Here is a 25,158-nt window from a genome sequence, read left to right as displayed (position 1 = left end):
CCGGCACTGCCATGAGCTGTGGTATGGGTCGCAGATGCAGCTCGGATCCCGTGTCGCTGTGGCTGTGGTGGAGGCCGGCGGCTACAGCTGCAATTGGACCCCTGGCCTGGGAACCTGCGTATGCCACTGATGCGGCTCTAAAAAGACAAAAAAGACCAAAAAAGACAGTGGAGGAGAAGTACATTTATGCTGCGTCGCTCATACATACATTAAGCTGCTCTGTAGGAAAATGAAGCCAAGAGGGATCTCGGGGTGCCAGAGGTCCCAGAGCTTGCGGTGCACGCGCGGCGGCACACGTTTGAGCTCATGGACCGGGGTTGCGCCGAGACTGGCAGGAGGCGTGGGGGTGGAAACGCGTGGCGATCTGGGCAAAGGCGTTTCTGGTGCTAAGGTCCCGGTACAAGAGTGTGCTTGGAACATCAAGGAAGAGCAAGAGGCCCGAGGGAGACGAGACCTCGGAGGTCGGGGAGAGGGCTGTGGAGGTCAGGGAGAATTCTCTAGGCCATGGAGAAAACGAAGACCTCCCTCGAGGCAAGCCAGAAGCCAGCGCAGGCTCCGGGCGAAGAGGTGACAGGATGTGCTTCGCGGTTTTAAAGATCCTTCGGCGATGTCTGTGTGAGGGCGGGAGAGAGTGAGGCTTACTCAGGCTGGCGCAGGTGGATTCCAGAATCTTCAACAACGTCCTTAGCGTCTCTTGCTGCTGCTACTACTAAGAACGAGCTGGACCGTGCTGGGCACATGGATACGGGTTGGAGGCCAACGTCCTTCCTTTCGTTAAAGGCTTTGGGCACAGCAGCATTCTGCAGAGGTGAACGGGTTAAGCTTTAGCTCAGCCTCCCTTTTCCTATTCGCTTCTTCCTGTGGCCGTTTCTCACCGCCCCAGAGGAAGCCATCCTCTCTGCTACTGCTTCGTGCTAATGCTGCTGTCACATGCAGCCAGTAAAGTTCCCTAAAATCCTTTGTGAAAAATTTGGGGCTTTTCACGAAATCAGAAAAAGTTTACCTTTTCTCCCGGGAGTCAAAAATAGCTTAGAGAAGAATTCATCTTTCATTTCTCCAGCTGGACATTTTTGATCAGTAAGAGTCATGCAGCTAGAGCTCTCCACCTGTGTCTTTCTGTGTCTCTTGCCACTCGGCTTTAGTGCCATCAGGAGATACTACCTGGGCGCAGTGGAACTGTCCTGGGACTACCGGCAAAGTGAACTCCTCCGTGAGCTGCACGTGGACACCAGGTAAAGAAAGGCGTGTCTAGAGGGTCTGATCAGGACTGTGGGGGTGAGACTCTGGCTGGAGGAAGGTGCAGACATCAGGTTAGGATGGCTGTGAGGCCACTTAAGCCCCCCTGAAAAGAGCCCTTCCAGGTAAGGCACACATGCATCTGTGCTATCAGCACAAATGCTGATTGCCAGTCCTTTCCATAGATCTCACCTATTTACCGAATTTTTTTTTCTGTTTTGTCCATTGCTTCTCTTTGTCACGTGCTGTCACTCTGGAAGCTAGAGGGTAGAGAGAAGGCAAAGAGGCAAGGAGCATAAGAGACAGCTCAAAACCTGTCTGCAGTCACATCTCCATTCTTATACTCTGTGGAAGGATGTGTGTCTCTTTACTTCTCTTAAAAATTGTATGTCCAAGCAGTTTCTCAGTGTTATTGGTTTTGTCAGGAACCATCTTTTGTTGTCATTTCTGCTTTTGCTTTCATCAATTCATTTCTTCTTCCTAATTTCCTTCTTGGTTCATTTGTTGATTTGATTACCGTGGCTCTATAGTATCTTCTGAGGTCTGCTAAGTGAAATCTCAATCCTCACTGCTCTTTCCTGTACCTTTCTCACCATTTTTTTTTTTTTTGGTCTTTTCTAGGGCTGCACCCGAGGCATATGGAGGTTCCCAGGCTAGGGGTCCACACCGCAGCCACAGCAACATGGGATCCAAGACAGGTCTGAGACCTACACCACAGCTCGCGGCAATGCCAGATCCATAACCCATCGAGTGAGGCCAGGGATTAAACCTGCAACCTCATGGTTCCTAGTCGGATTTGTTAACCACTGAGCCATGACAGGAACTCCCCTTTCTTACCATTTCTTAGGCATTTTATTCTCCCATGTAAAAATGTTAAAATGTTTTTCTGATTAAAAAAAGCCAAACCCAGAATTCCCATTGTGGTTCAGTGGGTTAAGAAGCCGACATAGTGTCTGTGAGGATACAGGTTCGGTGCCTGGTCTTGCTCAGCGGGTTAAGTATCCGGCCTTGCCACAAGCTGCACTGTAGCTCATAGATACAGCTTGGATCTGGTGTTGCTGTGGCTGTGGTGTAGGCCAGCAGCTGCAGCTCCAATCTGGCCCCTAGCCTGGGAACTTCCATATGCTGCAGGTGTGGCCATAAAAAGAAAAGAGTTAAAAAAAGAAAAAAAAAGAGCCAAGCCCTGTTGCGATTCTATTTGGAATAGCATTAAATTTATACATTAATTGTATTACTATAATAAATGTAACTTCTTTATTGTGACATTTAGCCCTATGCATTTTATAGATGTGTTGCTATTGTTAATCAGATGTTTTCTCCGATGGTCTCGATTTTAAGTACCAGAACTGAGAAAAGCTATTGGTTTGTGTTTATTCATCTTGAATTTAGCTACCTTACCAAAATCGCATATAAACTGTAATCATTTTACACAAGAGTCGGTATGAGTACTGAATCATATTCAAAATGAGCAAAATGAGACACATTCTAGCTCTTTCCCAATGTTTATAACCAATTATTTCTTCTCTTATTTTACTTGAAAGAGTCGTGTAATAGTTTGCTTTTTAGAATAACATTTGCTGGGTTGTGTGTTTGTGTGTGTGAATGTGGTTGTTTGGTGGTTTTTGTTTGTGTGTGTGCTCATTTTGCCTCATCCGAGGCCAGGGGTCAAACCTGTGCCTTAATAGTGACACTGCTGGATCCTTGACTCCTGCTGTTCCTTTCCGATAAGCGGTCTTTGTTCCTTCTATTCCCATTTGCCGAAGCATTTGCATTGGAAATGGCTTCGCAGCAATCTGGCAGGCGAGGAATTTTCTTACTTCGTGTGTGGAGGACAAATCAACTCTGTCAGTAGACTTCCTGACGTCGAACCCCCTTTCATTCTTGGAGTACAGCCTAGCGTTCAGACACATTGATTATTGCCGGGGTTTATGTGCTAATGTTTCTTTATATACTGTGTGCCTTTATTATGGGGATTGATCTATAGCTTTATATTTAATTGAAGTATATTTGATTTGCAATATTGTGTTGGTTTCAAGCGTAAGGCATAGTGTTTCAGTATTTTGCATATTATATTCCATTAAAGATTATTACAAGATAATGGCTCTAACTCCTGGTGCTATACTATGTAGCCTTGTTGCTTATCTATTTATGTAGTTTGTAGCTGTTAATCCCTGATTTGTCCCTCCCCTGCCCTTTGGTAAGTTTGTTTGCTGTGTCTGTGAGTCTGTTTCTGTTTTGTAACTAAGTTCACTTGTATCAATTTTTAAGATTCTGCATAGAAGTGCTATCATACAGTATTTGTCTTTCTCTGACTTATTTCACTAAGTATAATATTCTCGAGGTCCCTTGCTGCAAATGGCATTATTTCGTTCTGTTTTATGGCTGAGCAGTATTCCGTGGTATATATGTACCACATCTTCTGAATCCAATCGTCTGTCGGTGGACACTTAGGTTGTTTCCGTGTCTTGGCTGTTGCAAAGAGTGCTCCTATGAACACCGAAGTGCATGTATCTTTTCAAATTAGGGTTTTCATTTTTCTGGATATATGCCTTTATTTTTTCACTATTGTTATTAGATTTTTTTTTTTTGTCTTTTTGTTGTTTGTCGTTTGTTGTTTGTTGTTGTTGTTGTTGTTGCTATTTCTTGGGCCGATCCTGCGGCATATGGAGGTTCCCAGGCCAAGGGTTGAATCGGAGCTGTAGCCACCAGCCTACGCCAGAGCCACAGCAACTCGGGATCCGAGCCGCATCTGCAACCTACACCACAGCTCACGGCAACGCCGGATCGTTAACCCACTGAGCAAGGGCAGGGACCGAACCCGCAACCTCATGGTTCCTAGTCGGATTCGTTAACCACTGCGCCACGACGGGAACTCCCAGATTTTGGTATTAAGGTTTTATTGGCTTTATCAAATGAATTAGTGAGTGCTCTGTCTTTTCCTAGTGCCTAGAATAGCGCAAATAACATTACATTATCTATTATTTTATTTTTTCTTTTCTCTTTTTTTGTCTTTTTGTCTCTTTAGGGCCACACCTGAGGCATATGGAGGTTCCCAGGCTAGGGGTCCAATTGGAGCTGTAGCCACTGACCTGCACCACCGCCACAGCAACGCGGGATCCGAGCTGCGGCTTCAACCGACACCGCAGCTCAGGGCAACGCCGGATCCTTCACCCACTGATCGAGGCCAGGGATCTGTCTAACCCATGTCCTCATGGATGCTGGTCGGGTTCGTTAACCACTGAGCCACGATGGGAACTCCAAGACCATCTATTGTTTTAAAGTTAGACAAGACTCACCTATGAAGCCATGTGGTCCAAGTGACATATGCAGTCTCTTTTACGTTAATTGGTCAAATCAGATTTCAACTTATTTTTGGAGTCAGCTTTAATAATTTTATACCTTTCCAGGAAATCATTTCCTTTATTTTTTCAATTTTGTAGCCACTGTGTTTCATATAGTGCTCTATCATGATTCTTTTACTCCGCATTATCTCTAATTATGTGTCCTTTCTCATTCTCTTTTTTGTTTTTAACTTTTTATTTATTTTTTCTTTTTAAAAAAATTTATTATAGTTGATTTACAATATTCTGCCAATGTCTGCTGTACGGCAAAGTGACCCAGTTATATATATCTATGTATACACACCTTCCTTTTCTCACATTATCCTCCGTCATGTTCCATCACAAGTGACTGGATATAGTTCCCGGTGCTGTACAGTGGGACCTCATTGCTTATCCACTGCAAATGCAATAGTTTGCATCTACTAACCCCAAACTCCCAGTCCATCCCACTCCCTCCCACTTCCTCCCACTCCCCCTTGGCCACCACAAGTCTGTTCTCCAAGTCCATGAGTTTCTTTTCTTTGGAAAGTTTCATTTGTGCCATATTTTATATTGCAAATATAAGTGATATCAGATGGTATTTGTCTTTCTCTTTCTGACTTCCTTCACTTCGTATGAGAGTCTCTAGTTCCATCCATGTTGCTGCAAATGGTATTATTTTGTTCTTTTTGATGGCTGAGTAGTATTCCATTGTGTATATATACCACATCTTCCAAATTCATTCATCTGTCGGTGGACATTTGGGTTGTTTCCCTGTCGTGGCTATTGTGAATAGTGCTGCAGTGAACATACAGGTACCTGTGTCCTTTTCTAGGAAAGTTTTGTCTGGATATATGCCCAAGAGTGGGACTGATGGGTCCTATGGTAGTTCTATATTTAGTTTTCTGATATACCTCCATACTATGCTCCACAGTGGTTGTACCAATTTATATTCCCACCAACAGTGCAGGAGGGTTCCCTTTTCTCCACACCCTCTCCAGCAATTGTTATTTGCCGACTTCTTAATGATGGCCATTCTGCTTTCTCATTCTTAAATTCCTAAATCTTTGCTATGTATCTTGTATCCATGAACAAGTTTACCAGGCATTTGTCTATTTGGCTGTTGGTGGTCTTTTCAAATAATAAGCTTTTGGCTTTTTTGTTCTTCCAAGTGGTTTTTTATACTTATTTTCAGATTTAATCTTTATCAATGATCTCTTCTTAGTTTCTCTTGGCTTGTCCTGCTATATTTTTCTAATATCTGGGGAAAGCAATATATCCTTTTCTTTGTCTTTTGTCCTTTGCTTTTAATATGAAAGGATTACATTTGTCCCTGAGAACAACTTTTCCATATCCCAAGGGTTATGTTATGAAGAGTTTTCTTTTCATCGTTCTCAGTACAATTTGTAATATCCTCTTCAATTTCATTTAGAAGCCTGATTTTGGAGTTCCCATTGTGGCTTAGCAGGTTAAGAACCTGACAAGTATCCATGAGGGTGAGGGTTTGATCCCTGGCCTCGTTCAGTGGGTTAAGGATCCGGCATTGTCGTGAGCTGTGGTGTAGGCCAGCAGCTGTAGCTCTGATTTGACCCCTAGCCTGGGAACCTCCATATGCCATGGATGTGGCCTTAAAAAAAAAAAAAAAAAAAAAGAAGCCTAATCTTTTTAATCTCACTTGTTATTTGCTTTTCAACTTATATTTTTGATGCTTGGATCAACGTTGAGTATCCTATTTGTGTCCTATTGCTGTGTAACAAATTACCTCCAACTTAGCTTGCAACAACACTTACCTAATAGTTCACAGTTTTCGTGGGTCAGAAATCCAGTGCCTTCGACCAGGTGCTCTGCTCAGGATCATATGAGGCCCGAATCAAGGTGCTGGCAGGGCTCCCTGCTGGAGGCTCTGGCCGGGGCAGGGCGTGGAGGGGAGTCCACTTCCAGGCTCCTTTGCAGTTTCATTCCTTCTTTCTGTTTCCACCCTCCATTTTCAAGCCCCTTTCATGCTTCGGGTCTGTTTGACTCCCACTCCCACGGCTCCTTTCCCTTCTGTTCTGCCTCCCTCTTCCACCTTGAGGAACCTTCGTGATCACATTCGACCCACTCAGATATTTCAGGAGGCGCTCCCCCTCTCAAGATCAGCAGATTAGCAACCTTAATTCCATCTGCTCCTGCAGCCTGTGGAGGTCCCCAGACCCAGGGTCAAATCGGAGCTGTAGCCGCCGGCCTACACCACAGCCACAGCAATGCCAGATCCGAGCTGCGTCTGCGACCTACACCACAGCTCAGGGCAACGCCGGATCCTTAGCCCACGGAGCAAGGCCAGGGATCGAACCCGCAACCTCATGGTTCCTAGTCAGATTCATTAACCACTGAGCCATGATGGGAACTCCAGAAACCCACAGATTTTAAATGTATAGTTGGACAAATGCATACAAGTTACATAACACTGCCCGAATCAACATGCGGGACCTGTACATCAACGCTCTTTCAGCTTTTCACTGGGTCTCTCTACCCTGACCTGGCACCAGGCAGCAAGATTCTTTCTGGAATTACAGATTTGCTTTTGACTTTTCAAGATTTTCATATCAGTGGATTCATTCAGTTTCTGGCTTTCCTTTTTTTTTTTTTCTTTTTGGCCATACTGATGGAATGTGGCAGTTCCTGGGCCAGGGATCAAACTGCAGTGCCAATGCCAGATCCTCAACCCACTGTGCCACAGGGGAACTCCTCAGTATCTGGCTTTTTATCCTCAGCATCATGATTTGGAAATTCACCGAGGTTGTTGCATAAAGTTGTTCTGTCCTTTTTATTGCTGATTATTGCTCCGCTATGGGCATATATCCCACTGTGTAATGACCATTGTCTTTTCACCGCCACGGGGACCTTTGGATCGTTTCTAGGGGCTAATATAAATAAGCCTTCTATGAACAGTCCTGGAAAAGTTATTGTGCAGCCATCTGTTTCCACTTATCCTAGCTAAATATCTAGAAGTGAAATTGCTGGGCCATGTGGAAACGCATGTTTAATCTTATAGCATGTATTGTACCATTTTATGCTCTTGCCAGCAGTGCATGAAAGTGCCATGTGCAGCACATACTAGACAGCTAAACATGCTGAGCATCCTTCCATGTGTAATTGGTCATTCCTGTATCTTTAATGACATGTTTATTCAAATCTGTGGTCCATTTTTGTTTTATTTATTTATTTAATTGGGGGGGGTGCTTCACCCACGGCATATGCAGAAATTCCCAGGCCAGGCAGGGATCAAACCTGCGCCATAGCAATGACCTCATGAATTCACTGTGCCACAAGGGAACTCCCTCTTTGGCCCTTTTGAAAATTGGGTTATCTTGAGAATTCTTTTTGTCGTTTCTCCCAGAAGAAGTTTTCATTTTGATGAACTCCAGTTTATCTATTTTTTTCTGCTGGTTTCTTGTGCTTTTGCTGTCATACCTCAAAAGCCATTGGCAAATCCAAAGTCACGGAGATTTACATCTGTATTTTCTTCTAAGGGTTTTACAGGTTTTGCTCTTATGTCGAATTCTTTGATCCTAAAGGTGGCCAGTGGCCTGGTAGCTAAATGAACCATTAGCTAATTAGATCACTTAAAAAATAAATGAACAATTGGCCCTTTAACCGTTAACATGGCCCTTATTGAAAATTAATGCTGAGATAGTTGTGCTGACTCCATTGCGTGCTTTGTGTTATAGCGTTCGCCCAGCATGCAGGCTGATGTATATAGGGAACAGTCGTCTGAGTGTAAAGTTGAATTGAATGGAGAAAATGACTTATTTGTTATCTTGCTTTCTGCTGTTTCATAGTCGGTCACATGTACTTACCAGGAAAAGGTTGATAGCATTTTTATTTTGATGATACCATTTTATAGTCTAGATTATTTTGATAGTGATTAACAGGATAAGCTGACTCTGGACACATCCTGACAACCCCTGCCAAGGTTTGAAATAAACATCTGGGAAAATTCAGTTTTATATTATCTATTCCTGCAGCTGCTCAACTTCTAAGCAGGGGTCAGGGAGTATAATAGGTTTCCCCATTGGTTTTAGATAAAATGTGAACGAACTGTTCAGGTCAAGGACTTTGTTGCCAAATATATTTGGCAAAATTTAATCCATCAAATCCCCAGGGAATTACACAAACAAAACCCCCACATAAATTAGGAAGGAGTAAAACCTATGAACCTAGGAACATTTTGTCACTTACTGCACAGATTACCCTGAAACTGAGACATGAATCACGTCCCACTTGACGAGGGCCTGGGCTTTCTGCTACTCTGGCTCACAATCTTGTTCTTTTATCTAGCTTTGGGTTTTCACTGTTTCCTCAGTGGGAGAAAAAAGTCTTTCCGGGTGCTCATGTCCTATTCATTCTCTGTTCTTCCGAGCTCTCGAGCTAGTAAACAATTTTCATGTATCTTATATTTTCACTTAAGTCCAAAAGTGAAAGCACTGTGCTAGTGTATATGTCACAACACCTATCTCTGGACATGGGTTTGAGTCTTAGAAACCAGGGGAGGAATTCCCATCCTAGCTCAGTGGTTAACGAATCCGACTAGGAACCATGAGGCTGTGGGTTGGATCCCTGGCCTCGCTCAGTGGGTTAAGGATCCGGCGTTGCCGTGAGCTGTGGTGTAAGTCACAGATGCGGCTTGGATCCTGCGTTGCTGTGGCCCTGGCGTAGGCTGGTGGCTACAGCTCCGATTAGACCCCTAACCAGGGAACCTCCATGTGCCACGGGAGCAGCCCAAGAAATGGCAAAAAGACAAAAAAAAAAAAAAAAAAAAAAAAGCTGATACAATCCCTGGGAACCCTCGCTATGGGGTCCATGCCACCATGGCCACTAGCCCACATCTCGCCAGCGCCATGTGAGGCTGGCTAATGTCAATTGTCGTTCACTTTGTCTATGTTACTGTTTCGAACATTTTCCACAGTAGATCCTCTCTGGATGACATGAACATATGGCAGAAAGATCTTTTTATTATAACCACTCACTAGTATTCCTTTGCCCCAGACGTCTTCTAGCCGTTTTCCCTCTAGGCCCCAGCCAAGCCATTTTCTGCTGTCCATTAGTCTGTATATATTTGAAACTTGGGCCATTTCTCCTTCTACTCAAAGTGAACAACCAGGAGTTCCCCTCATGGCTCAGTGGTTAACGAATCAGACCAGGAACCATGAGGTTGCAGGTTCGATCCCTGCCCTTGCTCAGTGGGTGAAGGATCCAGCGTTGCTGTGAGCTGGGGTGTAGGTCACAGACAGGGCTCGGATCCCGCGTGGCTGTGGCTGTGATGTAGGCTGGCAGCTGTAGCTCTGATTCGACCCCTAGCCTGGAAACCTCCAAATGCCACAGGAGCGGCCCAAGAAATGGCAAAAAGACAAACAACCAACATTTGGCCCATTGGGGGATTTGCATTCAGCATTAAACCCACCACGGGAGGGTGCATATCAACCTGACCCATCTGTCAATAAGGCTCAGGCTTTTTTCTCCCTGAGCAGCTGGCCATCGGGGTCCCCCACGTGGCTGTGGGGTGACTTGAGGTCCAGGGGGCAGGGCAGCAAGAGTGGACGAGAGGGGCCTCTGACCATCTGCTCCTGCAGCCTACTTGTGGCCTGTGGTCGGTGCATGGAGCCCTTTTCCTGGGAGAGCCTCCCGATTGGCCCACTGGCCGCTGGGCCTCAGCCGGTCCGGAGAGGCCGGTGGCCGGGCCTGGCCTCGCAGGCAGGGCCGCTCCCGCACGTGCTCGCTCGGGTGCCCGGGCCGCCCCGCGCCGCAGCGCCCCGCCGCCGGGCGCGGTGGGGAGCTCTCCGCAGGCCGGCCCGGGTTCGCGGCGCGTGCGTCCCTCTGCCGCCCGCAGCCTGGGCTGCGCGGGGACCGGTGCCGCGCTCTCCGGGTCCCCCCCCGCCCCCGCCCCGGCCCGACCGCCCCGTGCTGGCGGGCCAGGCCCCGGCCCCCTGCGGGCCGCCTGGGCTGCGGCTCTCGGCCTGGCCCTCGACGCCGGCCGGGGCTCGCAGACCTCCTTCCGCGGGCGCCGTCTGCCCGCGGCCTCGGCCTGGGTCCCGCGGCTGGCGCTCGGGCCGGAGCGGCTCGGACGGACGCACGGGTCTGGGCCCCCGCCTCCCCGGGGCGCCGGGGGCGCAGCTCGGGCGCCGCCCGGCCGCCCTCCGGGCGGCGTCGCATCTCCGGGCTGCGGAGGACCGGGCCCCCCGCCCCCGCTCCCTTGGCGGCGAAGCCCCGGGCGGGCGCGCCGTCGGCCTCCGGCCGTGGAAGGCGGTGCTGCGCTGAGCACGTCCGCGCCCTCGGGGACGGCGTGTCCGCGAGCGCGATTGGACCTGACTGAGAGCAAATGAATGACTTTTCCTTCTCTTCAGATTTCCTGCTACAGCGCCAGGAGCTCTTCCGTTGGGCCCGTCAGTCCTGTACAAAAAGACTGTGTTCGTAGAGTTCACGGATCAACTTTTCAGCGTTGCCAGGCCCAGGCCACCATGGATGGGTAATGTAAACCAAACTTTCATGAGTGCCTAAGCTCCGCTTGTATCGTTTAGATGTGAGGGTTTCTTTTGAAAGCACTTGGGGCATCAAGCTGTAGCCGCGGAGACTTCAGGAGCCCAGGAGATACTGACTAGTGCCTGATTTTTACCAGGAGCGACTTTCAAGGTCAGCGTCCTGGCGCATCGCCTGATCGCATCGTAAGGAGGGGAGCTGTTTCAGAAGCTCACTGCACTGCCCCTGTCAGGCGTGCGGCCAGGGCGGTCACAGGACAACACTTGCCTCAAGACCCTGCCTGAGAGAAAAGACCTATGTCATTGTATTTTCAGAAGCAGAATCTGAGAGGAGAGATAAAGTGACAGTTGGAGAGGTATGCCCATGCCAGGAGGATGTCCCCATACTGAGAGGGAGAGTCACTGAGGAACTCATGTGGGTTCTCTAAGAAAGAAAGATCCAGATTTCGGCATGTGCCACATCCAGGGGGGCCAAAGGCGCATGGCCACGGAAAGATCAAGAAAGATCTTGTCCCCACGCCTCTTGTCCCACCAGCTCCAACCTGAGGCAGCTGCAGAGGCAGTGAATTAGGAGAGGAAGCAGAGAAAGCAGTGAAGCTGCAAACTACCTTCTGGAATTGCAGAGCTGCGAGGATCAGGACTGAGCTGGAGAAGGAAGGGCACATCAAAACCGGGTGTTAGACCGCACTGGCCGGACTTACTGCTGCCTAAAAATGGCAGTTAATGTGTGAACGTTACTGGAAGAAACTTGAAATTGTTCAAAATACAAGAAAGGGAGATTCCCTATACGATGAAAAACTACAAAAAATAAACCTATTTCATATGTTCATTCCATTGAATCCAGCCCACTCAATAAACCATGTGCAGGCAGCTTATGCTGAGTATGCCCATAAGTCGGAAGTCTCGAGTTCCTCTTAATTTTCTGTGCCATGACCTGACTACCGCCCACTTGCTCAAACCAAACTCACAGGAGCCATTGCTGACTTCTCTCTCTCTCTCTGTCTCTCTCTCTCTAATATGCAACTCACCAACAAGTCTTATCGACTTATTGATCTGAAATAAATAGACCACCAGATGGTTCTCAGAAAAGATGGGCTTATCAGGACCAGCAGGGAGTTGCAGTTTTGGATCTGCATGTCGTGTCTCTGTGGTTGGCCAGATGAGAACAAGTCCGCACACAGCAAGGGGAGAGGAAGCGGGGAGGGCGCTAGTGAACAAAGAGCTTGTCCTTGGCTGTGTCCTTGGGGGGAAGGTGGGGCGCTCTCTTCCTGTTGGGCTCCACTGTTGTCTCGGGGCGCCAGAGTTCCCTCTTCTAGTCTCCCAGCTGGAGTTAATTGACGGTCCTGTTGATTTATTTATTTTTACATTTTCTCCTTTTGATCAAGATCTTTCTCTGAAAGATCAAGCGTCAGGTTTTCTATTTTCAGCAGCTTTTTGTTTCAGGAGGGACTTTTCCTGGGTGTACTGTCTCCCGTTGGAGGGCAAGTACACAGACTGGAGACCTAGGGAGGTCACAGGCGAGTGACAGGGAGGGGTGGGAGGGAGAACTCTCAGGCAGTTTTGACTTCAACACCATATGTTATCAAGATCACAGACAATGGGGAACGTCCGAAGCACTGTGTCATCACCAAAGGTTTGGCAACAAACTTCCAACAGCCCTGGCTTGGATACCTGGGGAAAACGGTCTCATCAGATGTCGTCTGCTTCCATTCTGGGAAATCTTTATGTTCGATCTCGGAGAGACATTACCGAGTGATGGCTTGGAGCGAGATCTTAATTCTCTGCTCAGGAATGGAACCTGGGCAGCCCAGGTGAAAATCAGGAATCTTGGCCCCTAGGCGAGCTGGAGGCCTGTTGAAAGCAAGAATGTTTCAAGGAGGCAAAGGCTGGACAAACAGGTAAAGTTTCTTGTTAGAGACACAGCACAGCCTGTGGGAGAGCACCCGGAGAAGGGTCTGTTTGTCTAAGGCAGAAGCAAAGCAGGAACACACACCCAGAGGAGCGGCCTGAGCGGTGCTTTAAGTCACTTGCACGGGGCAGGCCTTCTGGGCCTTTGTTTTCCTTTGGCCAGTTATCTTGCCTCGTCTTTGGCACCTGACCAGCCCAGGGCCCTCCCCCGCCTGCCTGTGCTTCTTTTGGCCCAGACGGATTCGAAAGCAAGGCGTGGCGGGAAGCTTATCTGGACCTCTTAGGGCCTGGCGCCCCCTCCCTTTCGGACCCGGAGGGGTCTCTGTGGCCCTGAGCGGAGGCAGGAGGTGGCCTCTTTGTTCCTCTGCCCGAGCAGGGCTCGGCCCCTCTTTTGATCGTGTCGTTACCCCTGTTTCACAGGTTCACAGAGGACGAGTACCCCGTGTGTGCCTTGTGCGGGTGTTATTTCCAGCCTCAAGTACAGACAGGCGGCTGCTTGTAAATGTTTGTCCTGGAGCCCACCTGTCTCCTGCCTTGCTTTCAGGTCACCAAGCGATGTGCAGGTGTGTGACCTGAACGTACAAGTCTAGTCCTTGGAGTTTGGCAGCATAAGGGGCGCCCTCCGGTGAGGTTAGGGAGAGTGCCTCGGAGCTGCCTTTCCAACAGACGAAATGTCTGCTCTGTAGGGTGTGATGCCTCAAGTGTCTCCTGAAAGCACATTGTGCCAAAACCGCTCTACCAAAACATGGTTATTTTAATAGAAGCCGTTTGGTCTTTGCAATATTGGGACGTTGCCCCTTTTGTCAGTTGTGGGTTAAAAGAAGCAAAAGCCAAGTGCGTTGGGCTTCCTGTCACTCTCAAAGGGTGAGAGTTTTTGAGTTCCAAAAGGGCTGGGTCTGAGATTCAGAAGAACAAACAGCAATTCTTTTGGCCTAATGCCTCTGCACATTTTTCCAGTTGAATCTTTGGTGGTGGTTGTTGTTGTTGCACCCATGGCACGTGGAAGTTCCCAGACCAGGGATAGAACCTGCACCACGGCAGCGACCTGAGCCCCTGCAGTGACAATGCCGGGGCCTTAACCCCCTGAGCCATAAAGGAACTCCTCCAGTTGACTCTGAGTAACGCCATCCACGTGTTCGACTAAAGCAGGTGGTGGAGAGAGGTGTGAAGTGTGCGAAAACTGGCCAAACAGCCGGGACTTGGCAGAGCACCTGGCCAGTATAATGGGTTCCCCAGTGACATTCGAGAGGAGCTACAAAAGACGGCTGCAGTCCAGTGTGCAAGCCTGCAGACCATGATGAGAACATGTTTCTACCCATCCGATGGAAGAGGTTTTATGAAATCCATTTGCCAGCCTTCAAATGGTTCACAAGGCGGTTTCAGACGCCTGGGAGTCGTACAGCCCGCCTTCCCCGAGCCGTATGGCTGTTTCCCTCCCGATATTGCTATTCATTCGTGGAGACGCTCATTTCCTCAGCAACCCAGGCGGTGGTTTCCTGTGTGTACAGCGGTGAAGAGAGGGCGTTTGGGAGCCTCGGGAAGACCGGGCTGTTTTTTGGCTTTCTCTGTTTATCCAGCCAGCAGCGGTTGCATTTCCAATCTTGTCTTTCCTTTCCTGAGGCCAATTGCTGGAGCTGCACAGGAAGAGAGCATCCACCTGCTGGAGCTTTTAGCCTGAAAGGGACATAAGGTGCCAAAGGAAGGTGGCAGTGTGCCCACGCCCCTTCCATATCTGGGACATCTGAGATCCGAACAAGGGCTACATGTACCTCCGGATGGACTTCCTGCTGCCCCGAGTTTCCCCAAACCCTGACCTTAGCGCCCGCTAAGGGAGGTTTTCACAGGCCGGATGGTTCCTGTCAAAACTGAAGTCCGAATTTCTCTCTTAGGGCCAAACTCTGGATGTTTTCCTAAACGATACCCCATGCCGGGCGGACCTTAAGCAGCGAGCATGTGAACGAGCTGTTCAAAGTCAGAGAAACCAGGTTCCGATCGAGTGACCGTATGAAATTGCTCAGCAGATCGGTGAAAACCTTCAGGTGTCCAGGAGCATCTGACTGTGGCTCGCAGTTGAGCTTCAGTCCAGGACTGTTAGAGATGAAGAGGCTTAATATTCAAGGGACAGGTGGTGACGAGTTCGGGGGAAAAGGCAGTGGAGAGAGTGGCAGAGGAAAGGGGAGGTCGTGTGAGAGAGGGAGGGGGGCTGAGGGTGTCGAGGGGGCGGAGGAAGTGGTTCTGGAGGCGGAACCCGACAACCCCGACGACCCCGTCTAGGGAGAAGAGCCTGAGGCGTCGGGAGCCCTTTATCTGTCTTTCGTCCTCCGTTTGCCGCACTAAATCTCAAAATTCGGTTTTGCCGGGACACGATTGGAGACTCCTGGTAACATTGCGAAGCCTCCCAATACCAAACGACATGAGCATTCCACTCAGTTCTGGAAATGTTTGCACTGTTGTGGTCCAGCTTGGTTTTAAGGAAATGAAGTGTGGGTACTTCCAAAGTCCTCCATCCTGGCCGGTGACGTTCTAAACTGCTTTTGGTCAGGTTGGCACATTTAGTTAGAAGTGTGCCTAAGAGCAAGCGGGTCACCCTAAGATGCCTCCGTAACTGGGACCCATTTCCTCGAGGGCTTTCCTCTCAAGGACAGTTTTCAGTCAGCTCAGACAGCTCATGGCACAAATGGATCAATTCAAACAGCTTACAAGCCAATCCTCGCCAGTCCTGAAAATGAAAACACCTCTGATGCAAACCCAGCCAGAACCCAGACTGGGACTTGAACTCATGGTCTTTTTAATTAGAGTCACTCAGCTGGCGCCTGGACTCACTGAAGCTCGGGTTCTTTGGGTCTCAGCACAGACAGAATTCAGCGGGAGACAAAGTGATAGGCAAGGAATACATTTATTAAGCTAGGACGCTCGTGAGAGATGCAAGCGGGCAGGCCAAAAAGAAGAAGCCCTGCCCGGAGAATTAAGTGGGCTACAGTTTTATAATCCAAGGAAAGTGGAAGAAGGGGGAAGACCGCCTTCTTGCTCGTTGTCCTTCGAGGGGACAGCAGGCTTCATGTCCATCCGATAAGAGAGTATTTGACCCTGTGAGGTCAGACTAGGACTGACCTGCGCTTATTCAGACCTGCCGACGGGCGGAGGCTGAAATTTGTGGAACCATCTCAGGTTTCTGCATAACACGGGTCTGCACCTCAGGATCATTATCTCGCTGAACTTGAACGCTCGCTTCATTTTATCTTTCCCTTAGTGACCTGAGTGAGGCCCATCTCGTGCTTTGCTTTATGGTTTTGTGGTCAGGCGCGCCTGCTTCATGCGGATGCTGTCTTGAGCGACGGTTCGCTCCCAGTGGTCTCCCAGAGCCCCCTCGCTTTCCCTCGCCCTCCGTGGTCCCCCACGGGGACGTCTCCAGCCACCTGGGTGACTAGCCTGCTCCCTCCCTATCCCCCCCAAGGGAACCGCTTGGTCTTGGAGGAGCCAGACCAAAGGCCTTTTCTTGTAGCCAGGCTGCAAGAAGACAGCCCTTTCAAAGGAACGGGCTGCAGCCTGGGCCTGCCCGGGGCGACCGAAGCAGACCCTCTCGGCTGGCATTTTCAGCCAGACATTTTCTGCCCACTTTGGTGCAAGTAATGAAATGTCACGATCGGACCAAAGTGCCGGGCAAATACTCCCGTACAGAACAAGGTCTTTACCAGGACATTGAAACTTGAGGATAGGTCCTGAATAAAGCCTGGAGAGCTTCAAACGCGATCCCGGGGAGGCCTCTACCTTCTGCCTTCGGGGTTGGTGAGAAAGCAGAGCAACAATGGCTCGGGCGCCCCCCCCCCCCCGCCCCACTGTTTGCTCTGGTTCCTTCGAGGGCGAGGAAAGGGCTGACCTGCAGCAATGAGATGGGCAGATGCTTCTCTAGCAAAGATGGCTTTATGTGGGATCTGCAACCATGGCGAGCCCCTCCCACCCCCCACCCCCACCCCCCCCAAGCCCCTGCAGGGCCAGGGAGGGAGCAGCTTTTACAGGGAAAGGAAGAGGGGAGGGCGCTGGGAAACAGAGGCCAGCGCTTGTCACCGTCTGGTCCTTCCAGGAAAGAACGCAGCCTTTCTTCTTCCTGTCCCACCTGCTATCCCCACAGGGTGGGACAGCGCCCCCTTCTGCTCTCCCAAGTTGATTTAATCGAAGCTTCTCTTTATTAATTTTTTTACACCCTTCCTCCCAAACAAGTCCCAAATCTGCTTGCTTCTTGTAACTTCGCAATTCATCCAAACTCATGTGGCCTGTAACATCCTACTGCGCTCTTGCTCATTCACTTTGCTTCAGCCGCATGTGAATTTACCATATTTAAATTACTCTCTACCTCCTGCCTCATCATTTTCTACCATCTTCATTTACAGCATTTGTAACAAGCTGATTGGTTCTCGTTTATGTATTTACATGTTTAATGTCAATGAGCTCATCTCTAGGACCTGGGACCGTCCCCGGAAAGGAGCAGGAGCTCAACGATAAGCTTAAGAAAGAAATGCCTTGAGTGCATTGCCAGAAATCTAGCCTCAGAACAGTCGTGGGGCTGAGCGGTTGTAGCAGCCTGTGCATTCACTCAGCAGCTCCTGTGTTTCATGGGTCATCACAGGGGCGGGCGCTCCCCCGAGACGTCCAGCCTCCCTTTGGTGATGGCGTTCGGGGCCCATCTCATCCCTGCAGGTCTGCTGGGTCCTACCATCCAGGCTGAGGTTTACGACACGGTGGTCGTTACCCTGAAGAACATGGCTTCTCATCCCGTTAGTCTTCACGCTGTCGGCGTCTCCTTCTGGAAATCTTCCGAAGGTGAGTCAGAGGCTCTCCTACTGCCCCAGGGATGGAGGACCACTGGCGATGAGGTCTTACGACGGGGGACTCTTGGAGTCAGGATTCAACGCAAGGCCCATCTCACGCAGCCACGGAGGGGAGGGCGTGTCGCCATAGTCTATGTCGATGCGACAGACTGGGTCGCTGCTATGGCCAAAAAATAATAATAAATAAATTACATCAGTTGCACAGTGCTGACTTTCTGAGGCCGGGAAGACCTGAACTGGCGGAAGGTGACAGGCAGGAGGGGCAGGTGATGTAGAGGAAAAGCATCCCAAGCACTGACTATCATCTGGCAGGCTGTTTCCATGAGGCGTATCCACTTGGAAGCTTCTAGAACGAATCTAGGGGTATTTTACAGAGGCCAGGCTTCCCACACTTCTGTAGCTGGGAGCTGGTGACTCTCTTGCACCTTAACTCTGGGGAATCCTGGGAAAATAGACTATCTAATCTCTCACACATACGTCTGCGGTGGTTTTGCCCAGAAACAACACAGTGAGCCCACGGCCTAACCCCCGTGTGAGCTACGGTCCTGTCACGAGCCTGTGTACTTACATGTCATGGTCCGCAAGCTCCGGGCCTTCTTAGACCAGCCTGGGCCCCGGATGTAAGTTAAATCCATGACGACGGTGAGAATCAGTTCGTATCCTTGTTGACCTTTCTGATATCCTTACGTAAAGTGTCTGATCGAATGCTTACATTTTTTCCTGACGAAAAAAATGAGTTATCATCTTTTTCTTATTGATTTGTGGAGGAACTTTATATAATCTTAGTACAAATCCTTTGACAGATATAAATATTTGCATAACAGCAGAAGTTCCCTGGTGGCTCGGCGGGTTAAGGACCTGGCATTGTCACTGCTGTGGCTCACATTGCAGCTATGGTATGGGTTTTATCCCTGGCCTTGGAATTTCCATGTGCCAAAGGAGTGGCCAAAAGATAAAAAATTAAAGCGTATGATGTATATGCCAAGATATCTAGTTCCCCTGCAGTGTCTGTCACAGGACCCAGAAGAGGAGTGAAAAGCAGGTGGGTGGAAATTTCAGGTTTGGTCATAAGCTGAAAATGGAAACCCATTACTAGAGAAATGGTTTTGATTTCTTCCCTGGAGGAGTGGGGTTCTAAAACGCCAGCCTAGCCTGCAAGTAGGTCCATAAAATGAGGCTCTGAGTAGAACTAAGATGATGTTGGCCACGACCTGCAACCCTTTGAGGGAGGCACGAAAGACAGCGTGGGGGAATACGCCGTAAGAGGGGCTGGCCCAAAGCTGCCGAGCAGAGATCCGCAAGAGAAAACTAGCCAAAGGCACCCGAGACGGGCCCGGAGTAGCCTCTGAAGCCCAGGGTCCTTGAGCTGTGGCCTTCAGGACTGAGACCGGCACAAATCCTTGGCATGGGACTCCGAATGGGTGGCCCATGCCTACTGGACACACAGGAGTTCAGAGAGTCTGAGCAGGCCCGCGTGGGGGGGGCTGAGGCGAGGCCCGGGGCAAGGCTGACTCACCAGATGCTTGGGGCGGGGGGAGGGGGGGGCAGAGGTTGACCGAGGACATTGGAAGCAGACACATTCTGCTTGGACGATTTTAGTTAGTTAGTTAGGCTTTTTTTAGGCCCACACCTGCGACATATGGAGGTTCCCAGGCTAGGGGTCGAATCAGAGCTGCAGCTGCCGACCTACACCACAGCCCCAGCAGTGCAGGATCCTTAACCCACTCAGTGAGGCCAGGGTTCGAACCCTCGTCCTCATGGATACTCATCGGGTTCATCACCACTGAGCCATCGTGGGAGCTCCTGCTTAGAATGTTTGTAGGTGGCTGATGTACAAGCTCAGGTAAGACTCTGATGGAGGCAAAGACCTTGCCAAGGAACTAGGCATGAGTAGCTTCAGGCATAGACCTAACGGCCTGCTGCACTTGGTCCCGACACATCACCTTTGTCTTCACGGAAGGACTGACCTTGTTATTAGCAACCTGAGCAGAAGCCGAAATCTCAGGTTCAACCTTCCGAGCATCACCTGTTTCTCCAGCTGTTTTTCTCTCCCCTCCGACGACTCTCCGTTGTCCCCAGCATCCCCCTTGCCCTGACACTACGGTTTTTCACCATCTGCCTCGGTTCCTCAGGCCCAGCTTAGATGCCCTGGGCTTTCCACACCCATGGCCTCCTGGATCTCCGTTCTGCGCGCTTGGCTAAACCTCTGTCCCGGTTAAATCTGTTCTCCACCTGTCCTACTGGCAACCAAGCGATTGGTCATACTCGAAATAAAAATAACACAGCCACACGGACTGTATGAGCCCGATGTTTGTAATACCTCGGCTTCCTACTGCTGTTGTTCTACCAATCCATTCCCTGTCCTTCTCCCCAAGACGGTAGAGTTTTCACGCGCTCTTAGCCTGTCATCAACCCCCCCACCCTCCTCCCAACCTTAGTATTGGGGAAAAGGGTATTTTCCTCATGAAATATTTCAAGCAAAAACCTGTACAGGAAATAATAGAAGAAGCAAACAAGTACCCATTACCTCACTTTGCTAAATCCTAACATTTTGCCATCTTTACTTACTGCATTTTAAGAAATTAAACATGGAGTTCCCGTCGTGGCGCAGTGGTTAACGAATCCGACTAGGAACCATGAGGTTGCGGGTTCGGTCCCTGCCCTTGCTCAGTGGGTTGACGATCCGGCGTTGCCGTGAGCTGTGGTGTAGGTTGCAGATGCGGCTCGGATCCCGAGTTGCTGTGGCTCTGGAGCAGGCCAGTGGCTACAGCTCCGATTCAACCCCTCGCCTGGGAACCTCCAGATGCCGTGGGAGCGGCCCCAAAGAAATAGCAAAAAGACAAAAAAAAAAAAAAAAAAAAAAAGAAAGAAAGAAAAGAAATTAAACGTGATGGTTACGCGGTGAGATGGCTCCTTCTTTACCCCTCCACGATCCCCTGCCTCCCTCTCCAAAGGCGCTCACCATTCAGACTGTGACACCAGCCCACAGCCGCACAGACACCTGAACCACACTCTGCACCCCTGGCTGCCACTCAGGTTTTTAACATGCCCACCGGGGGCTGCCAAGCACAGGCGGCGGCCTGCTGTTGCTTCTGGACACAGCTAATTGTCCCGAGTGTTTAGATGCAATGAAGGGGTTCAGCACTCGCGGCGCAGAGGTCAGCTTAACAGTCCTGAGGATGTGGGTGGCCCGCAAATCTCTGCCCCTCATAGGGTCTCTGCCCCTGCAGAGAAGACGAACCCAGTTAAAAAGGTTCAGAAAGCTGTGCCTCTCCCCTTCCCTGACCCTCACCAGTGCTTAGGAAAGAGTCTGGGACGAGGTACCCAGTGCGCGTCTACTGAATTCAGTTGACTCAAATTCGGGAAAAGACGCAATAAGGAAGCGATATCGTTGGTTCGAATCTGGAGTTCTCGGAGAACCCCTCAGCCGCTCATGTCTGCGTATATGTGAGGCTTCTCCCCATCTGTCCCTGTCGCTTGTCAGTATCCAAGTTAAGTTTCAGAAAGGCCGTTTCTTGTGTAGAGTGTGCTGGTGACGGTAAAGTTGGTTCTCGTCGTGGCGCAGCAGTGAACGAACGTGACTAGAATTCATGAGGTTGTGAGTTCGATCCCGGGCCTCACCCAGTGGGTTCAGGATCTGGCAGTGCGTGAGCTGTGGTGTAGGTTGCAGGCACGGCTCGGATCCCGCGCGGCTGTGGCTGTGGTGGAGGCCGGCAGCTGTCGCTCCAATTCGACCCCTGGCCTGGGACGCTCCAGATGCCGCAGGTACGGCCCTAAAAAGACAACGAGAAAACAAAGAAAGGACCAGCTTCTTCCTTCCTGACTTAGGCGCTGAATATGAGGATCACACCAGCCAAAGGGAGAAGGAAGACGATAAAGTCCTTCCCGGTAAAAGCCAAACCTACGTCTGGCAGGTCCTGAAAGAAAATGGTCCAACAGCCTCTGACCCACCATGTCTTACCTACTCATACCTGTCTCACGTGGACCTGGTGAAAGACCTGAATTCGGGCCTCATTGGAGCCCTGCTGGTTTGTAGAGAAGGTGCGTATGAGAAAGGGTGGGGGGAGTCTCTCGTGGCTCAGTGGGTTAAGGATCTGGCGTTGTCACTGCAGTGGCAAATGGGGCTGCGTTCCTCGGATGGCCTTTTCAGTAGAAGGTAAATGCTCTCATGTCTTTTTCAGGGAGTCTGACCAGAGAAAGGACCCAGAACCTGCACGAATTTGTACTACTTTTTGCTGTCTTTGATGAAGGTTAGTGCGCGGCAATCTGAATTTTGGTCTCCTGAAAGAAGGGAGTTCTCTCCGTTTAATCTGGTACCTGAGCACCAGGGCTGTTACCGTCCAGAGGAAGGGATGCTACGAAGAAAGATCACAGGCCATCGATGTCCAGGAATGAAGCCCCGGCCACGTGATGAATTCCAGGAAAAAAATGCAACGTGAATTCCATTTGTTTTACTTTCTAAATGCCCCCCATTATCTTCTACACACCCTCTTTTTTGTCTTTTTGTCTTTCTAGAGCCGCACCCGTGGCATATGGAGGTTCCCAGGCTAGGGGTCCAATCAGAGCTGCAGCCGCCAGCCTGCACCACAGCCACTGCAACACAGGAGCCCAGCCACTTCTGTGACCTACACCACAGCTCAGGGCCACGCTCGATCCTTAACCCACTGAGTGAGGCCAGGGATCGAACCCGCGTCCTCATGGTTCCTAGTTGGGTTCGTTAGCCACTGAGCCACGACGGGAACTCCATCTTTTACATACCTTTGTAATAAAAACTATACCTATTTGTGCACAACCTGATTTTAGAGAGAAATGACGGCCACAGTCTAACAAACCCACCTCCTCGCACGGTTACCTTGTGGGTGGTGTGGTGAGAACCCCTAAAACCTACTCCCTTAGCGTATTTCCACTGTTCAGTACAGCCTGACTGTCACGTCGCCTGTGCATTCATTCCATCCCCAGAACTGATTCATTTTCAAACCGAGCGTTGGTACCATCTGAGCAGCATCTTCCCATTTCCCGCAGCCGCCGTCAACCGCGCTCCTGCTGTGTGTTTCTCCGAGCAGACCTCTCTTTGGAGTAACTTTGGCAAGTTACTAAGCCCTCGGTGTCTCAGGGGCCTCGGGTTTAACATGGAAAGAAGAAGCACGTTTTCACCGGCGGGTTGTGAGGGTTAAGAGAGCGAGTCTGTCCTTCCGCACCTCCTGCATCTTCGTTAGATGCTCCCCCTCCCGCCCCCCAGCATCACCTCCTTGCCCCTCGTCGCCTCCCGCGCTGCCGTCTTCTGAGATGAGACCCCACCCTCTCTGTCCTGCCCAGGCTCTGGTCTGTTCGTGCCCCTGGCACCTCGGAGGGGCTTCACTGAAACGCAACTCCAGCCTTTATGGTCCTTGGACTTGACGCTGAGGCGGATGCAGCCTCGCCACGCTGAATGCTTTGCTCACGCGGTTCCCTCTGCCTGGAAAGCCTGGCCCTGGCTTCACGCCAAGTGTCTTCTTCCCCTTTGACTCTGCGTTGGACGCCTCTTTATGTCTTTCCACAGCCCCTCGAGCTTTGTCTGTATTCGTTCTCTTTAAGCTGCTATTCCTTTCCCTCGCTCACAGCGCTCCCCAAAGCCCTGTTCTCATCCCTCTTTGTTACCTGAATTGTTCCCCCCCCCCCCCCCCCCCCCCCCCCGGTCTCTACGAGCTCAGCTCTCCGCACCTTGAAGGCACAGGCTGTGTCTTGGTCTCCGGCATCAGTGCCTAAGGGGCAGCAGCGCTTAGCGAATACGCTCGCGCGAACAGATAAATGCGCTGAGTTCCCCAGGGGCTGGGCGCTTCCGAAAGTTTTGGGCCCTTCCTGCACAAAGGGGCGGCCTCGAGGAGCTGCCCAAGATGATATTTGTAACGCTGCGTTCGCTCCTGTTATATTAGGGAGGAGGTCGGGAAGCTTTGGGTTCCTGGGCTTTCATTGTACCAGCGGATGAAGCAATTAGTCAGTGCCAGGTCCTGGCAGCCCTGTGCCTAGGCCCGCTTTCATCACCTTGCTTTTGAAGACGTCAGCGGATGAATAGGACGAAATCATCATAGTGCAAACCAGCCCATATTCGCCCAGTCGTCATTTGTCCTTATTTCTTTCTCCCGACCGTCATGGCTAAACGTAGGGAGCGATGATCGGGTCCAGCGAGAAAGGTCTGCCTTTTGGCAACTGTCTCTCTCTTTTCCTTACTGGCCGTGGGACCAAATGCTTCACGGGAGCTGTCTGTGCCCAACGGGGTGGGTGGGAGGGAAGGAGAAAGGGGGGGCCAAGAGACAGACACTGACCTGGCCCCGGCTTGCCTCCTCTCTCACCAGGGAAAAGTTGGCACTCAGCAAGAAATGACTCCTGGACACGGGCCATGGATCCCGCACCTGCCAGGGCCCAGCCTGCAATGCACACAGTCAATGGCTATGTCAACAGGTCTCTGCCAGGTACGCACAGCCTGCCCTGGGAGCCTTGGCACCTTGCGTTCACTGCCGCTTCTCCTCAGACACTTCCCACCCCAACATTCTGGCCTCCAGGGGCCAGTGGCTGCTGCTTCTTCCAGTCGTTTAGAATTAAGGACTGCCCGTGGACACAGAGCTCACGGATTTCTCTCTTCTTTTGCTGAAATGCAAATGGGCGTCCAAGGCTAGACAGACATTTAGGGAAAACCTGAAACACGAAGGGCATGTGCAAAGATACGGAAAGGAGTCTCCCTGAGCATCTCTTCCATCTGGTTGTTCCTGGTGATGCCTTTTATAGTGAACAGGCTCTCTAGTAAGTTACAAAAAAGTAATAATAGGACTGTATGAGAAAAAACAATGGAAACAAGACTACGCTCACTGAATTAGGAATATGACTGTCAAAATACGAACTTAGTAGAAAGAAGATAGTATAAAGAAAATCTCCCGGAAAGTGAAACAAAAGAGATTGAGAGCATCTTTTAAAACAGTTTTTTGTTTTTGGCCATGCCCACAGAATTCTAAAGCTCCTGGGCCAGGGGTTGAACCTGCACTACCGCAGCAACCTGAGCCCAGCAGTGACAATGCCAGATCCTCAACCCATTGAGCCACACAGAATGACAGAATAAAGTGTTTAAAATGAAGAGTCGAGTCTTCATATGGAAATTTCCCAGACTTCTCTGGTGACCTAATGGTTAAGGATCCCACACTGTCACTGCTGTGGTGCAAGTTCCATCCCTAGCCCAGGAAATTCTGTATTCCATGGGAGAGGCCAAAAAAAAAAAAAAAAAATTCCCAGGATAAATTTTAAAAGATCACCACACATGGAGTTCCTGTTGTGGCTCAGTGGGTTATGAACCTGACTAGTATCCATGAGGATGCGGGTTCGATC

At 50.1% G+C, this 25,158-nt stretch overlaps 1 protein-coding gene across 1 annotated transcript in view; it reads left to right on the top strand.

Moving 5' to 3' along the window:
- F8 (coagulation factor VIII) overlaps positions 885 to 25,158 on the top strand; it is an 85,524-nt gene continuing 61,250 nt past the window's right edge. Inside the window, 6 exon segments of the mRNA NM_214167.2 lie at positions 885 to 1,232; positions 10,940 to 11,061; positions 17,675 to 17,797; positions 21,634 to 21,846; positions 21,987 to 22,055; positions 24,138 to 24,254. Of these exon segments, the coding sequence (NP_999332.2) occupies positions 1,087 to 1,232; positions 10,940 to 11,061; positions 17,675 to 17,797; positions 21,634 to 21,846; positions 21,987 to 22,055; positions 24,138 to 24,254 (790 nt within the window). The 5' untranslated portion in view covers positions 885 to 1,086.

This window comes from Sus scrofa, chromosome X, assembly GCF_000003025.6.
Source record: "Sus scrofa isolate TJ Tabasco breed Duroc chromosome X, Sscrofa11.1, whole genome shotgun sequence".
NCBI classification, from domain to species: domain Eukaryota; kingdom Metazoa; phylum Chordata; class Mammalia; order Artiodactyla; family Suidae; genus Sus; species Sus scrofa.
This window is presented reverse-complemented; position numbering and strand designations above follow the sequence as displayed.